Raw genomic sequence first — 16986 nt, 5'->3', positions numbered from 1 at the left:
AAAGACCCAGGACCGGTGGCACTCAAGGGACAAGTCTTCAGAGCTCACTGCATTCTCACCTCCACTGTCAATGAGGCAGCCCAGGAGCTGCATCCTCCGAGGGTCCCAGGTGCTGAGGCGGGGGATGACAGTGCAGAGGTCAAGGTCTGAGAAGTTGCAGCCTTTGATGAGGCAGTCTCCCAGTGGTGGCTCCCCACTTACTTTGCGAGTCAGCAACAGAAGCACTTCCGGCCACTTCTGTTTCTCCAGTAAAAACTTGATGAAGGTGTTGGCGCAATCACGATTAATGTCACATACCAGGTCAGGAGGAATTTCTTTCAAAAATAAGAATAGACCACACCCCCAAAAAGGTTCATATGATTCCTGTCCCCAGATACCACCCAACACCTTTAGGCATAATTAACAAGAATTGTCAGTCAGTATGTTAAACCTCTGGGGGAAATACAAGCAAGTAATTACTTTGGACAGCTACTCAACCACTCGTAAATGTCAGTATAAGCTCTGGCCATGTGACCTTCTGGGAAGGTCAGAAACACTTTAAGGAGAGTAGAGACTGGCCCGGGAAAAGAGCAGAATTGACTGTGTCTTGGAAGAATATGTGAGTTAGAGCATTCTACTGAGATCAGAAGGACAAGAATCTGGCTTAAGTTTTGCATAATACTAATGGAGAGTGTGCACTGAAATACAGGGAGACACTATAGAATAATTAAAAAGTTGAGAGTCATCAGGTAGTAGTGAGAGTATGGTCTAATCCTAATTCTTAAGTTCATATCATAATATGCTAAGTATTTCCATCTGATATCTAATGAACGCAGACAGGATCATCGTTATACCAGTTCATGATGCTGGTATATCCTATAGATGAAAAACTTCTAAAAGAGGTCCTCAGTAAGTAAATTGCCACATTTGGCAAACAAAAATAGATGTCAGTTAAATTTGAATTTCACATAAACAACAAATAAAATTTTAGTATAGCTCATGCAATATTTGGGACATACTTAAACTATATTCACTGTTTATTTGAAGTTATAACGCAACCAGCATTCTATATTGTCTGGCAACCCTACCAGTAAGAAAGTGGGAAGGAAGAGAAGGGAAGAAATCAAGAGTTAACCTATATAAGAGCAATTTTATTTGCATTTGCTGGTTTTTGCTTTCCACCATGTTCTAGGATTTCTAACAGGAATATTCATTTTGATGTTTAACATTTAATGTGAAAACCAGAAAAACAATTTTGTGTGAAGGACCCTGGATTAAGTGCTCCAGACCCAGCATCTCAGCAGATAAGTACCCTAGCTAATGCAAGAGTGAAGGAACTAAAGCTTAAGAAGTTAAATAATTGGCCCACGGTCCCAGATCTGCTAAGTGGTAGAATTAAGATAAAAATGTAAAACTCCAAGCCTTAAACACTAAGATCTGCTGCATCCCCTGAAGAGCATTTTTGTTCCACTGGCCACTCCTTCCAGCACTCTCTGGAAAATCAAGAAATCTCAGCTCTTTGAATGGTCCCAGGGAGTACGTTACAGCCCATACTGATGGCCAATTTAAAAATACCAAAATACCAAATTTCAACTACTTAGGGTTTCTAGAATCTTCCCTAAGTATTATCTAAAATGTGTCATCTTAAGTTCTTTTCTAGAACTTTCCTCATTTCCCCATAGTGGAAAAAAAAATTAACATCCAGTTCCACAAGAACTTCATATACCAACATTAGCCAAGATCTGTGGAAGAGAGAAATATCCAGGGTATTTAAAAAACGACTGAATGTGCAAAAGTAATTCTAGGAGAATACGTGAAAAACCAGAAAAATAGAGACAGACACTAGGAGTGGGATTTAGGTACTCCCGTTCAGGGTGGATGATCCAGACTTCTGAATAACGTTTGGTGCTGTTGAATGTTTTACACATAGCTCATCACTTTTACTTGTTTAATTAACTGTTTTTCAAGATATTAGCAAAGGGTTCTAATGGGCATAAATCATCTTCAGCACACCTGAATGTTGGGAGGAAGGTTACCTTGCAGAGAAGAAAGAAGGCGCAAGAACCTCTGAACTACTTCTTGCTTCAGAAAGTTTTTATGCAGTAGCCGGTTTCCTGAGTTCATGTACTTCACCAGCTGCTCAGAGGCCTTCCGGAAAATGTCGGTCTCACTAACAGGTCCGTCACCATTGTTCAGTCCTGCAAAGCAAGCAGGTGATGCTTCTGAAGACAAAGACCACAGCTGTGGGAGATTGCAAAAATTACCTCGGTTCTCCAGCCTCTCTGTGGATACCCTTGCTTTGCCTGGTGACTTTGGGTCTCCTTCCATCAAGAAGTGGGACCTATTTTCTTCCTCCCCCGGCCCGGCTTCTGGACTTGGTATGACGGATAGAAGAGAGTCATGAGATTTCTGTTCTTGTTCTGAGGTAGAACCTCAAGAGGCCTGGCTTAGTTCTACTCACTCTCTTGAGACCTTGGCCTATGCCATGTGCACTGGTCCAGTCTCAACTTCAGGGGGACAAGAAACAGCATAGAACAAACAGGAATCAGTCCGCTTGTCCAAGCTGAGGGTGCATAGATGTGAAAGAGCCTGGCCAAGATCAGCAAGACCACAGCTGCTGGGAGGAATTCAGTTAAAGCTATGAAAACAGCCCAGCCTAAATAGCTGGCCTTCAGATCGGGAGCGAAAGAAATGCTTGTTGTTTAAAGTGACTAAATTTTGGGAGCAGTCTGTCATACAGCAATAGATAACTGACAGAAGCATTGAAGGAAGTGACAGCAAGAGGAGAGCTTAGCACCACAGTGACATCCAACCACATGCCAGCCACCTATATGTCCCAGGGGCTAGCAGGAAAACCCAAGAGGAAAGAGCCACCTCTCTGGCTGAAGAAGGGAAGACAGTATCCTCCTGGTTCAGTTAATTTGAGAAAGTAGTTATGATTAGGAGGAAAAAAAAAAAACCTGAGAGAATGTTGAAATGGGCAGATATTTTCTTTGGTATAAGGTGATACACTCAAAAAGCACTGTTGCTCAAAACAAAATCTTACTGAGCACAATAGGGGAGCAAAAATTTAAAATAGATAAATAAATTAAATAAAAGAGATGGACTACTTGAAAATGAGGAAAAAATGAAAAGCATCCTGTCTTCATCGGGGTTTCCAGCAGTGATTGTGTGGAAGTGGTTCCTGGAGGAGGTGACAGGTAGGAAGCAGACTGGGGGGGAAGGGAGGAAGCCAGGTGGCCTCGCCTGATCCCACAGGGGAGCTCTGGAGAGAGTGCCCCTCCCAGCTGTCCCCACCCAAGGACTTTCAAACCCTCAATCTATCACTGGCTACAGCCTACCCTCGGAGGATGTGAGTTCTCAGGCGCTTCTAGCTTAGAAGATTCCCAACAAAACTGGCCCTATGTGCTATTCCCTGTGACAGGAAGCCTTAGGTGCTGGCTTCCCAAAGTGAAGGCACCCCCATGTTGGGCACACACAACAATGGTGAAAGGGATCTAGGGGATTTAAGCCGAGCTCCAACATCATCTGCTGTGCCTTCTCATACACACCTGCCTCACCTTTCAACAATTCAAGTCAGAACACCAGACACACACACACACACACACACACACACACACACACACACTGACGTCAGGGACAAATGCCCATTGCCCTCTACTCAAGAGACCTTGAGGTGTCAGAGAGAAGCAAGACCCACTTTAGCACCATCCTCCAGAGAAAAAGAAAGGGAAACCACTTAGCAAAAGAAGACCTATGTCACCTCAGCTAGAAGCCCAGAAAATGTCTATGCGCTCTGACTCGGCCCTCCCACCTTCTTCCTTAAATACCTACGAACATACAGAAATGGTGAAAACTCACAGTACAGAGAAATACGACCCTTGGAAAAGAAGCAAATTCCAAAATCTTTTCTAGAACATCATTCTTCAAGGAAAATTATAAGTCACTTGACACTGAACAGAAACAGACTAAGCTGACCAATGCAGATCATTATATGCAGTTGCATAATAAATGCATGGTTGTTTGGTTCAGAATAGCTAAGCAATGGGTCAGAGAAAGTTCCACATGTCAGGAAAGAAACCAGAGAGTGATATAAACAATGTAAAGACATACAAAAGGAAAGGTGCTGGCGATGGTACCCCTCGGTAGACGTGGGCGACTTATTTATTACTCTGAGTTTGTCTGGTTTTCTTCTAAGTTTCCTATAAACTTAGTAAGAGACCAAAAAAAAGTCAGAGGGGCGCCTGCGTGGCGGCTGCCTTCAGCTCAGGTCATGATCCCCGAGTCCTGGGATCAAGCCCTGCATCGAGTTCTTTGCACAGTGAGGGGCCTGCTTCTCCCCTGCCTCCCATTCCCCCTGCTGTGCTTGCATGCGCTCGCTCTCTCTCTCTCTGTGTCAAATAAATAAATAAATAAAAGAAACATCAGAACATAAAGTCGCTTATGTATTATAATCACAGATTGCTTTTTAAAAGATGATTATGTAAGTGCTAAACACCACCAACAAAAAAGACTGCATATAATATGCCAAAGTATAATTACAATAAATTTTTGTTTTTACATAAAACTAAGCTTTTACAAATTTTCTACAGTGATATTCCTTTCCTATATTTTGTAATTTTTTTTTTAAAGAAAACGTTGCTTTTATAATAAGGAAAAAGTATCATGAGTGTCCTTTAGGTGGATTCTGGACGCCTGTATTTGCTGGAAACAAGGCACTGTTTTGGTGCTGAGGGACGGTAAAATGACAAATCAGGGCCTCTGAGTCCCAGGCTCTGTCTGTGGGGAAAATCGACACAGACGGAAGGTTCCAGTGTCCTCCAAGTGCTGTATCTGAGGTGCCTGCATGAGTACAAAGCAGAAAGCAGCCGGGTCCCACTGGAGCTTGAGAGACAATGCCTCAGAGGCCTGGAATGGTCCTCACTCTGAGTAATCACAGATTACAAACCCTGAGAAGGAAGGCTCCAATCCAGTTCTTGAGCCTGAGAACAGAGAACAGCAGCCAGAGAGGGGGACATGCTGCCACCTAGTGGTGGCCATGAGAAGCAGGTAAAAGCAGCTAAGAGTTTTCACTTGCCACCCAACTGCAGTCCAGAAGCAGATCATCCTCCTTATGACAAATCCTCAGAAGGTCAGTAGTAGGGACACCTCGGTGGCTCAGCCGGTTAAGCATCCAACTCTTGGTTTCGGCTCAGGTCATGATATCAGGGTTGTGGGATCAAGCTCTGCACTGGGCTCTGCACTCAGCATGGAATCTACTTGAGAGTCTCTCTCCCTCTCTCTCCACCCCTCCCCCCAAGCGCTCTCTAAAATAATAAATAAATAAATCTTTGGAAAAAAAAATGGTCAGTAGTAGCCTAATGCTCTATCACAGATCTTATGTCATTCTCATTTCACCTTATCAGGGAGGCATTTTCTTATCCCATATCATTACAAGAAGGGTGAGTACAGTACAATCAAGTGTTTTGAGAAAGAGAGAGATGATATTCACGTAACTTGTATTACTGTAGATTGTTATAATTGTTCTATTTTATTCTATTATTTATACTGTTGTTAATCTCCCACTGGGCATAATTTATAAATCAAACCTTATGGGATGTATGCATAAGAAAAAACAGTACATACAGGGTTTGGTACCATTTGCAGTTTCAAACACCCATAGGGAGGCTTGGAAGTATCCCCCGCAGATAAGGGGGGACTGCTGTATATAGTCCTGGCTGCTTAGGGGTAAAGCCTTGCTCCTTCAAGTGGGCTCGGCCTTCCCCAGTTACTCTGCAAGAGCTACAGAATCTCAGATCCCGCCCTGAACCTGCTAACTCAAAACCTCCATTTTAACAGGCTCCCAAATGGTTCCTGTTAACAATGGGAAGCTCTGGTTTAGAGAACAGCAGAAATCTTCAGCAAGACCCTTCATTTCTCACCTCGGTGCAAAAGCCACCTTCTCCAAAGTCATCGCCACCATAATCATCAAAATGTTGCACGGCAACACTCAGGATGAGCCAGGGGTGACAGCATCCTTTATCCTAGTCTTTAAGTTAGAATGCTGTTTGTCTGGGTACAAAAAGCTAACAGCCTTATGGTGCTTTACCTGGGGCCACAGATGTAAAAAACAAAATCATTCAGTCCGTGGACTCAGGTCAGGAACAAGGGTACCCAACTCCCCAGTAGTAACTCTTCCCAAAGACAGTGTGCTTCCATCAAGCCCATTAATGCATGAGGATGGGGAGGGATTAAAGTTCGTAAAATCTTCATTTTTATGACTGGAGATCTATCTTTATGCCCATGGCTCCTGGTCCTCCTTTTGCCTGTCTTCTCAATTGCTACACTGGTTAAAAAGACCATGCTAGGGGCTCCTGGGTGGCTAGTCAGTTAAGTGTGTGCCTTCAGCTCAGGTCATGATCCCAGGGTCCTGGGATCGAGCCCCCCATCGGGCTCCCTGCTCAGCAGGAAACCTGCTTCTTCCTCTCCCACTTCCCCTGCTTGTGTTCCCTCTCTTGCTGTCTCTTTCTCTGTCAAATAAAATCTTTTAAAAAAAAAAAAAGAAAGAAAGAAAGAAAAAGGGACCACGCTAGGGCTAAAATCTAAAACTACGCTATCCGGGGCACCTGGGTGGCTCAGTGGGTTAAGCCTCTGCCTGCGGCTCAGGTCATGATCCCAGGTGGGATCGAGCCCCAAATTGGGCTCTCTGCTCAGCAGGGAGCCTGCTTCCTCCTCTCTCTCTCTCTGCCTGCCTCTCTGCCTACTGTGATCTCTATCTGTCAAATAAATAAAAATCTTTAAAAAAAAAAACTACGCTATCCATTACAGTGGCCACTAACAATTATGTAAAATTAAAATGAATTAAGTAAAATTAGAATTTCAATTCTTCTGTTGCATGAGTCCTACCCTTTTCAAGTGCTCAAAAATAGGTGATCAGAGGCTATCCTAGGAGACAGAGTAGTTATAGAATATTTATATCAGTACCGAAAATTATATTGCATGGTCCTCATTTACAAAGATTCCCAAGCTCCATCTCACGTTTTAAAGTTTGTACCACTGGCAAAAATCTTAGAAACAAAATGTACATATACAACTCTATGTCCGTATGGATACACAAAGTAATCATGATATTAAGCACAGAAGTCATATTGCAATACTGATGTCTACAAGGGTTCCATGACTAGGAGTCTTTGGGAAGTGCACTACCAGAAGATGCCAACTTGCTAGCCCTGCCTGATAACTGGTCGTCCTTCACTTGTCCAATTTTTGTCAGTTTCTTTTGCTTTTTTTGACTCTGTGTTTCCCTACAGTCTTTCAATATTCTTCTAGCATGGCTAGGAAAAATTCACGGTCAATGGTCCAGAAAACTTTAAAGTGATCAAATTTCCAATAAGCTTACCAATGAGTATCAGGGCTTATGGGTTTCAAGGCATCCACTACCATCACAAACAAGTCAAAAGACAGGCTTGGAACAAGACACATTCCTCTGAATGTGCCTTTCTTCCCAAGCAAGCATAACTGAATTCTAGTAAGGAGAAAGGGAACCAGATACTTTTCTACTGAGTCTCTTCTTCTGGTTTCACCATAAATATAGTGAAGGGAGAGAGAGAGGAAAGGAGAGTGGGACACTGTCTCAGAAACCGAGCTGTTTTTAGGATTAGCAGATATCCAAAGACTCTATTATGCTCCCCCCCAAAAAAAATAAAAATTAAAATAAAATAAAGAAAAACTTTAAAAACTAAACAGAAATGCATGACTTATGTTAAAGTCTATTAACATTAGATATAGCATACACAAAACACATATACAGTATTCTAAGAATTAAGGTTAGAACTAATTGCAAACAAAAAAATTAAATGTAAGAGAAAAACCTGCAAACAAGTCAGCCATTTCCCACCATTAACTGGTGGTCCTTTTTTTTTTTTTTAAGATTTTATTTATTTATTTACTTGACAGATAGAGATCACAAGTAGGCAGAGAGGCAGGCAGAGAGAGAGCGAGGAGGAAGCAGGCTCCCTGCTTGAGCAGAGAGCCCGATGTGGGGCTCGATCCCAGGACTCTGAGATCATGACCTGAGCCTAAGGCAGAGGCTTAACCCACTGAGCCACCCAGGTGCCCCTGGTGGTCCTTTTTTGTTATTACACTAAAACCTGAAAATTCACTGGCAAAGAAATCTGTTCAGTTAGTTTCAATTTCTCAAACAGTAGAACCCAATGTGAAGCTGAGATTACAGGCATAAACTCTCAGAAAGCATTTCACAGTGATTTATTAATTATACTACCTCACAGAAGAAATCACAAGTCTTTGACACAGCAGTCTTTTAAAAACTAAATATGATATGTCACGCTTTTTTTAAAAGTCCATGAAAAACAGAGGACTCTACAAATATACTTTGTTCCCCTCATTTCAGTGATCTCATGGAAACAACAGACGATATTTTAAATAAGTAAATGAAAATGAAAACATAGATGGGGCAATGAGGGGGTCAGGGATGCTAAATGAAAAGCAGCGTCTCCCCCATATAAAACTTTCCTGAGCATGGCAACTGCAATGATCCCCACCTGTCCAACTGCCTCCCATTCCAACACACACACCCAATGGGCTGCCTTCACCTTGCCACTGATTTACCCACTCCAGGGAGAGGGGAGTGTTTCTGGGGAAATGCATCCAAGTAACTTCAATAAACACACTAGCCGTCTATTAAGTATTAATCAGTCCAGTCCTTCATACATGCACATAAACCACCCGAAGATCAGAAGATAATTAAAGAAAAGCAATAGTACAAAAGAGAAACAAGAAAACGAAACTACTCACCCCCAAAGAAAAAAATAATTCAGGGAAGAGAGGAGAACATTCTTTTAGGAAAAAAGAAATACTCAATATTCTTAAATGTCATTCAAGAAGAGGTGGCAAATATAAAACAAGAAAAAGCTGCCATAGATTAGGGAAAAAATCAGAAAACAAAAGTTCTTAGAAATTAAAACTGAGTTTCCAAATTTAAAAATGCAATGGGCAAGCTGAGTTGTAAAAGGAAAAGCTGTGGACCAAGTTAAAGATCTGAAAAGAAAAAGAACCTAGAAAAGAACCTAGGGAAAATTAGAGAGACATGTTATAAATTCAGGAAGCTCACCCATTTAACACTTGCAGCGGAAGAGAACAAAATGATAGAAGATAAATTTCCCTGAGCTAAGAAAGTTAGATTGAGAGGGGCCAAGAAGAGCCAAGCGATAAGAATGTGTAAGGACCCACACCGAGAAACTTCCCAGGAACATTTCAAAACTCGAAGGACAGAGAAAACCTTAGAAGGGAAAATAAATGAGACTGACATCAGACTTCTAACCAGTAGCAAATGGAGGTTAGAATACAAAGACACAGTGTCCTCATGGTTGTGAGGAACGAGGTTTTACAGCATATTTCATAAGTCTAAGATCCCGTGCATTGTCTGACACATCAGGAACGGCTGCACCAAAGTAACCCATCACCAATGGTGAAACACATTCCAGTTTTAAACATGTGAAAATGTGGGGAGGGACTGCCATTTAGAATCAATGAAATACAATGCCTAAATTCAAAAATATAATGCCTCTATTCAAGGACAATGTAAAGATTTCTTCGAAAACTCCGTTAGTCCATACCTCTTCCAGTAAAAACTTTCTTGAGTAGGTATGCTAACAGATCAAGAGAGAAGTCTGAACAGACAACACCAGCCGCACAGTCCTACATGAGTGCAAGAATGAAAGGAAGCATTTACACACACACACACACACACACACACACACACACTGGGCCTGAAGTCTAAATAAAACATCTAAATAAGGTCCAAAGAGTATATATGCGTACACACGGTCCGTTAAACTGGGATGCTTAAATGGTATCACATTGAAATAGCAAAGTTATCGGGACGTCTGTTGGTTCTTTCCTATGGGTTCTGCTATGCTACCAGTTGTAGAACACAATTTACATAATCATTTACATAATCATACTACCACCACGTAAATACCATTTACTGGTTTTTCCTTTCTACAATTCATCTATGGATGAGGCCCAGAAAACTTAGAGCTAAGAAACAGAATGTAAATCACACAAATGACATTCCTGGGCACAATCCAACAATTGGCGTGAACTTGTTGCATTTCACCCTATACAGCAGCCAGTCAATAGATGCTGTCCCAAACTGATAAACCATATCTATTCCAGATATATGAATGTATTTTAAATTATTGGTTGTAATTGCTTCTTGAGGAGTAAGCTCGATTTTTGTTGAGCCCCCCCTTCCGTATGACTTTTTTCCTTTTTTCACCAACCACATGCACGCATGGAAAAAAAAATCACTGAAACTGCCCAAAGGCAGACCTAGCAAATTTATCAGGATGTCATAGACACTCTGTAAATAAGAGTTTTCTTTGTATTTCAAAAAAAAAAAAAAGCAAACAAGTTTTCCAAAGACTGGGGATTTCACTTCCATCCTCATAGACTAAGAAAGTATAAACTGATTTGTATCTAATGCCACAGGACCGTTTTACCACCCACCCCCCCAAAAAAAGTTGTTTCACTAGAAGCTGTACCTGATAGGTCCTTAGAACATGCGGCCAGCTTTGCCAAGTGACTGTTGATTTTCTCAATGGCCTTGAAGTTCTTATTCCTCTTGAGGACATCCATGGCAGAGCGGGACTGTCTATCCAGCAGGGTAGGGTCTGCCCCAAAGCGCAAGAGCATCTGCACATCCTCTGTTTGTCCTAGAGTGGGCCAGAAGGAGAAAAGGGGGCTGTCATGGTTCCTTCCATAAGGAGACGTCCCCATGAGTGCTCTTCCTCCCAGTTCCCTGCCCAAGCAGCCTGGGGCAAGGGAATCAGTGTCCCACTGCTCGTAGAATCTAAACTGCTGGCTTTGGGCAACCCACCCAACTCCTGGAAGCAAGGAGTCCTGTGTGGAGTGGGTAGGACAATAGCTTTGAAGAGGTTCAGAAGTGCGCTCCTCTCTACCTTTCTCCCCTCTCCCTGGCAACAAGCAAGGAGAGGGGGAATCTGGTTACTAGGCAACAGTTACAGCTGTAAGGATAACAGCAAGCTGTGACTTCAGATTTCTTTATTCCCTAGAGAGGAAACAGAATATTCTTCCAGAAAAAAAAAAAAAAAAAGCCTGTCTGGGGCTCGGAGAAGAAAGTGGCAATTGCTTTCGCATCAGGGTCTTTTTGTTGTCACTGTTTGTACCCTCCCAGGCCCAACCCTCTGGCTGCCAGCTCCATTTGCTGCTTTGATGGATCTATTTGCCAAGCATCAAGGTGCCTCCATGATCACAGATGCAACAGCCTTCCAAATAGAACAGGTGTATCCCTGGGGGTACAAAGATTGATGTGGGCACAGAGAGTTCAGCAAATCAATGCCTGATCCCCAACTTCCTACCCATGCTTTCCTAAAATCCACCGCCCAGACGGGGCATCTCTACTCCAGGTATCATTCTGTTCATGGTGCTCTCCTTTCCTATCTCCCTAGTCACAAGTTCCCTTCTCCCCTTTTAAAAAAATGAAACAAAATCAGAAAGCCAAAGTTTTTACCCACAGAGTATCTGACTGAGGCAGGCAGAATTCTAAGGCAAATCCCCAAGATCCCCAACCTCTAGTGCACACACACCTTCTCCCCAGTTACTCAATCAAATATGAATCTAAATGTGATGAGACTTTGCAAATGTAATCAAGGTCCCTAAGCAGTTGACCTTAGGATAGGGAGAGTCCCCTGACCTCATCACATGAACCATAAAGGTCAGAGGTCTAGAGGTCAGGAAGAGGGCAAAGATTTAAAATATGAGAGGGAATTGATGCCTAAGAAATTCTCCCCTGCTGGCTTTGAAGAGAGAGGGAGCCACATGACAGGGAACGTGTGTGGCCTGGAAAAGCCGAGAGCAGTCTCCGGCTGACAGCCAGCGAGGAAACAAGGGCCTCATTCCTACAACCAGAAGGAACGAGATTCTGCCACGACCATGTGAGCTTGAAAGCAGGTCCACCACTCCAGATGAGAACATAGCCTCTGTCAGGACCTTTGATTTCAGCCACAGGAGACACTGAGCACAAAACTGTCACATCATTTCAGACTACTGACCTAGAGAACTGTGAGCTGGTAAATGGGTGTGGTTTTGAGCTGCTAATTTTATAGTGATTTGCTAAGGATCACAGAGAACTAATTACTAATTAATGTATTGCCCTAAAGGTGGTAGAAATTCCTGATTTCCAGAGTATCCACTGAAGGGAAAATTAGGTGCCTGCCAAGCCCCCTTTTTTTTTTTTAAGATTTTTATTTATTTGACAGACAGATCACAAGTTGGCAGAGAGGCAGGCAGAGAGAGAGAGAGAGGAGGAGGCAGGCTCCCCGCTGAGCAGAGAGCCCGATGTGAGGCTCTATCCCAGGACCCTGGGATCATGACCCGAGCAGAAGGCAGAGGCTTTAACCACTGAGCCACCCAGGCGTGACAAGCCCCTCTTAAAAGGCGCTACAGGGGCACCTGGGTGACTCTGTCAATTAAGCGTCCAACTCTGGTTATGATCTCAGGGTCCTGGGATCAAGGCTCCCTGCTCAGCAAGGAGTCTGCTTCTCCCTCTCCTTCTGCCCCTCCCCTTGCTCTAGTGCTCTCCTCTCTCTCTCTCTCAAATAGATATGAACAGACACTTCTCCAATGAAGACATACAAATGGCTATCAGACACATGAAAAAATGTTCATCATCACTAGCCATCAGGGAGATTCAAATTAAAACCACATTGAGATATCACCTTACACCAGTTAGAATGGCCAAAATTAGCAAGACAGGAAACAACATGTGTTGGAGAGGATGTGGAGAAAGGGGAACCCTCTTACACTGTTGGTGGGAATGCAAGTTGGTGCAGCCACTTTGGAAAAAAATAAATAAAACTCTAAAAAATAGAACAACAAAATAAAAGGTACTACAATCTACCCTCCTTTCACTGCCCTCCAAAATTATTATTTTCATCTTTAATAATTAATTACAGAAGATTTTAATATATTTCTGTTGCTTTGATATCTGTAGTAATAATTTTTTTAAGATTTTATTTATTTATTTGACAGAGATCACAGTAGGCAGAGAGGCAGGCAGAGAGAGAGAGGAGGAAGCAGTCTCCCTGCTGACCAGAGAGCCCGATGAGGGACTCGATCCCAGGAGCCTGAGATCACGACCCAAGCCAAAGGCAGAGGCTCAACCCACTGAGCCACCCAGGCGCCCCTGTAGTAATAATTTTGTAATAATTAAATCTAGAAAAATTAAGAAATTAAGAAGTCTTAAATCACAGATTTTTTTTAAATTTAAAGCTATACAAACACTTTTGTTCCAGAAGAAGTTTACTAGATGACTAATAAGACTTTCAAGCATAAACTATATGAGAGTAAACTTCTGAGAAGTAAACTAGAAATAGGATCCCCAAAACAGCAAGGTACAATTTGATATTTCTGACTATTAAAGAGCTCGTCCATATTTTTTTAATAGATGTTAGAGATTATCAAGTTGCTGTAGTATGTTCTATTATATGCCACTAAAGGATATAATAGTTTTATTTTAAAATATCTGTGTACACAATTCTGAAAATTACCTTTTCTTACATATTTTTGACTCATAGATAAAAAGAAATTCTACCTGTCAATGTTAAAACATGTAAAGAGGTAGACAGGTTTTCAAAATTCTTGAAGATAAGGAAGCAACATTGAAAAACATACTAGACTTTTTTTTTTTAATTTACTAGCATCCATTATGCCTTTTCCTGATAACAACACCTCAGTATTCCTTTAAGAAAGCCCCTTTCCCCCCCGCTTGCCAGCATACCTGATTTGATGGGCAGAAACAGATTCAGTCACCATGACATCCTCCACCACTGTCCCAGTCAGAGCTTGGGGGAACCAGGATGGAATAAACATCTGACCAGAACCTGACCAATCAGATCATTCCATTCTCTCACTCTGCCCCAACCCCAAATCCAGGGGTGAGCATCTGATCAGGATCTAGCCAATAAGATCATTCCATCCTTCTGGCGTTAGTGATTGGTTCACGGACGGCATGTGACCAAAATCAAGTCACAGAGACTCATTCCTAGGACTTTAACTGAAATACTGAGTAGAGATATTCTCTTTGGCTGTGACTGACAAACAGGCATATAAGATAAACCTAATATCAGATGGCTTCCACTGCAAAAGAGCCTGCCTAAGAATGAACCTAATGCCGAAGAAAGCAGAGCTGGAAGACGGCAGATTCTTGAAGATGCCACGAGAGCACCTGGAGCAAACTCTGGACCATTGGGTCACATGAGCCAATAAATACCCTATCTTGCTTAAAACAGTTTGAGTGTCTGTCGCTTGTACCAAGTTAGATGCAACCACCGACCTGGCCTCACGTCGGTTCCAGAAAGTGATCATTTCTAGGCTTTGGGTCCTGTTGCTGGGCTCTGGTAATTTCCTAAGACTGAACCTCCGGGCCTCCCAAACCACACAGATCCGGAAGCAGGAAGACCATCATAACAACCTCCGCCAACCAAAACTCCGACAGAATGGATGATTTCAGAGGCTCTATGATGCTGCAATTATTTTAAATGATGGATTTGGAATTCAGGCCACATTAAAGTATCTGGAGAGTTCCTGACTCTCCATATATCAGAAAAGTATTCAAGATGGAGATAATCTCATACACTATTGGGGCAACATTTATGGGGTTCAAGTTAACAATAGTTTCAAAAGTCAAATACATCCCGATATGCCAACAACATCCTAAAACTGTACATAAATTTTTACTTATACATTATAGAATATTTGGGGGGGGGAAATCATAAGATATGGGTAATATTGGTTTCTCTGGTTAAAGGACAGAGACTCTCAATGTATAGTTTTTGTGTGTGTGAATTTGTGATTTGTGATTTTGTGAATGTAATCTGTTTAAATTTTAAATAAAATGAGATTATCCAAACAAATAAAATGTGTAATTTTTTGAACAAGCAATCTCTCAACTAGGATATAATCCTATAGACACATTCCCATCAGTTCACAAAGATGTATATAGGAAAATATTCTCTGAGCATTGTTTTTGGTAGCAAAATAACTGAAACCATTTAATCATCCATCAGTGCGGTATAGTCAAGTCAAAGAATACTGTGAGCTGTTTAAAAAAATGAAATAGATATGCAGGTAGTATTAGGGAAAGATGGCCAAGATTATCGCTCAAGGGAAAAGCAAGTTGCTGAATAGAATGTAGAGTATGTGCACATTCATATTTAAAAGAGGAATAGAAAAATTGGCAAGACTCACCAAAAAATGCTTCGTAGACTTTGTGAAAGAGAATTTACTTTTTACCACATATCTTTTTAAAGTGTTTGAATGCTTTCTTTTTTTACCAAGATCATGGCTTTCAAATTCTTTTTTTTTTTGCCTTTAAACTTTTTTTGATAAAATAAACTTATAAATGCATAAAATTCATTATTTTAAAGTGTACAATGCAGTGGGTTTCAGTATATTTATGAAGTTGTGTAATCATCACCACTATCCAATTCCAGAACATTTTATCACTCCAAAAAGAAACCTTATATGCAATGGCAGTCGCTCCACATTTCCTCCTGCCCCACCTCCAGGACAACCAGTGATCTGAGTCTCTAAATGAGATCATGCAATATGTGACCTTTGTGACCAGTTTCTTTCCCTCAGCCTAACACTTCAAGGTGCATCCATGTTGTAGCGTGTGTCAGTATTTTGTTCTTTTTTATGGCTGAATGATATTATATTATCTGGATGACCCGTGTTTTGTTTGTCCATTCAGCAGCTGGAGATTTGGGTTGTCTGCACGGTTTTAGTTGTTATGAGGAATACTGCTATAGGCACTCGTGTACAAGTTTTTGACTGAGTATGTTTTCATTTCTGTGAGGCAGGTACCTAGGAATAACATTGCCGAATCGTATGGTAACTATTTGAATTCCTACCAGACTTTTTTCCAAAACAGATGCACCATTTTTTCACTCCCACCAGCAATGGGTCCCAAATTTTCCACATCCTTGTCAATACTTGCTGCTGTCCATCTTTTTTTTTTTATTTCAGCCATTTTGGTGTGGAGTGTATTTCTGATTTTTAACTAGTTTTTGGAAAGTGATTTAAAGAAGTTTATACGAAGGGGTGCCTGAGTGGCTCAGTCAGTTAAGCATCTGCCTTAGGCTCGGGTCATGATCCTAGGATCCTGGGATCTAACCCTGCATTGGGCTCCCACCTCAGCAGGGAGCCTACTTCTCTCTCTCCCACTCTCCCTGCTTATGCTCCCTCCCTCTCTCTCAAATGAATAAATAAAATCTTAAAAAAAAAAAACAACCTATATGAACAATGAGACCAGTAGAATAGAACAGAAAATGCCTATATAGGCACCAGAAAAAAAATACAACTCTTTAATTTGGATGTTCGGAAGGTTTTTTTAAACTCTGACTCCAAATACAGGAGCAATAAATCAATAGATTGACAAATTTGACTACATAAAAAGAAAATATTTGCATGACAAAAAAGTCCAACGTCAGAAGACAAGTGAATAAATGGGCGTGGGGGAGAGACTCATGACTTATACCACAGACAAAGAGCTAATGAACAAAGAATTCTTAAAAATTGAAGACAAAGGATCAAAAACTCTATAGAAAAATGAGGAACAGACATGAACAAATAACTTGGCAAAAATAGATAAGAAAATGGTTCTCAAATATATTTTTAAAAGGCCAAACTCACACATAAAGTAATTAGAGAAATGCAATTAAAACAATCTTGAGATGCCGATTCACTTCTCTCAGACCAGAAGAAACTTAGAAATATAACAACAAAATTCTGTTGGTGACACTGTGGGCAAAGAGTCACTCTTCTATATTACAGGTGGTTGTACAAATTGGTACCATCCTTCTGGATGAAGATTTGACAACATCTAACAGAACTACATATGCATTCATGCATATGAACTAATATCAAGTGATTTCCAGAGCATACTGTTAATGAAAAAGATTCTGTGTCAAGCAGAATCTATAG

At 41.4% G+C, this 16986-nt stretch overlaps 1 protein-coding gene across 2 annotated transcripts in view; it reads right to left on the bottom strand.

The window, feature by feature from the left end:
- The window catches only part of TRANK1 (tetratricopeptide repeat and ankyrin repeat containing 1), a 95765-nt gene that overhangs the window by 45513 nt on the left and 33266 nt on the right, over positions 1 to 16986 (bottom strand). For both annotated transcript variants that reach the window (XM_044252730.1, XM_044252729.1), the window contains 3 exons: positions 10524 to 10694; positions 2016 to 2177; positions 60 to 314 (listed from right to left, as the gene is read on the bottom strand). In XM_044252730.1, coding sequence (XP_044108665.1) covers positions 60 to 314; positions 2016 to 2177; positions 10524 to 10694 — 588 coding nt within the window. The remainder of the gene's footprint in view (positions 1 to 59; positions 315 to 2015; positions 2178 to 10523; positions 10695 to 16986) is intronic.

The sequence above is a fragment of the Neovison vison genome, chromosome 6, assembly GCF_020171115.1.
Source record: "Neovison vison isolate M4711 chromosome 6, ASM_NN_V1, whole genome shotgun sequence".
NCBI lineage: Eukaryota > Metazoa > Chordata > Mammalia > Carnivora > Mustelidae > Neogale > Neogale vison.
Note: the sequence above shows the minus strand (reverse complement) of the source record. Positions and strands in the feature narration are given on the sequence as shown.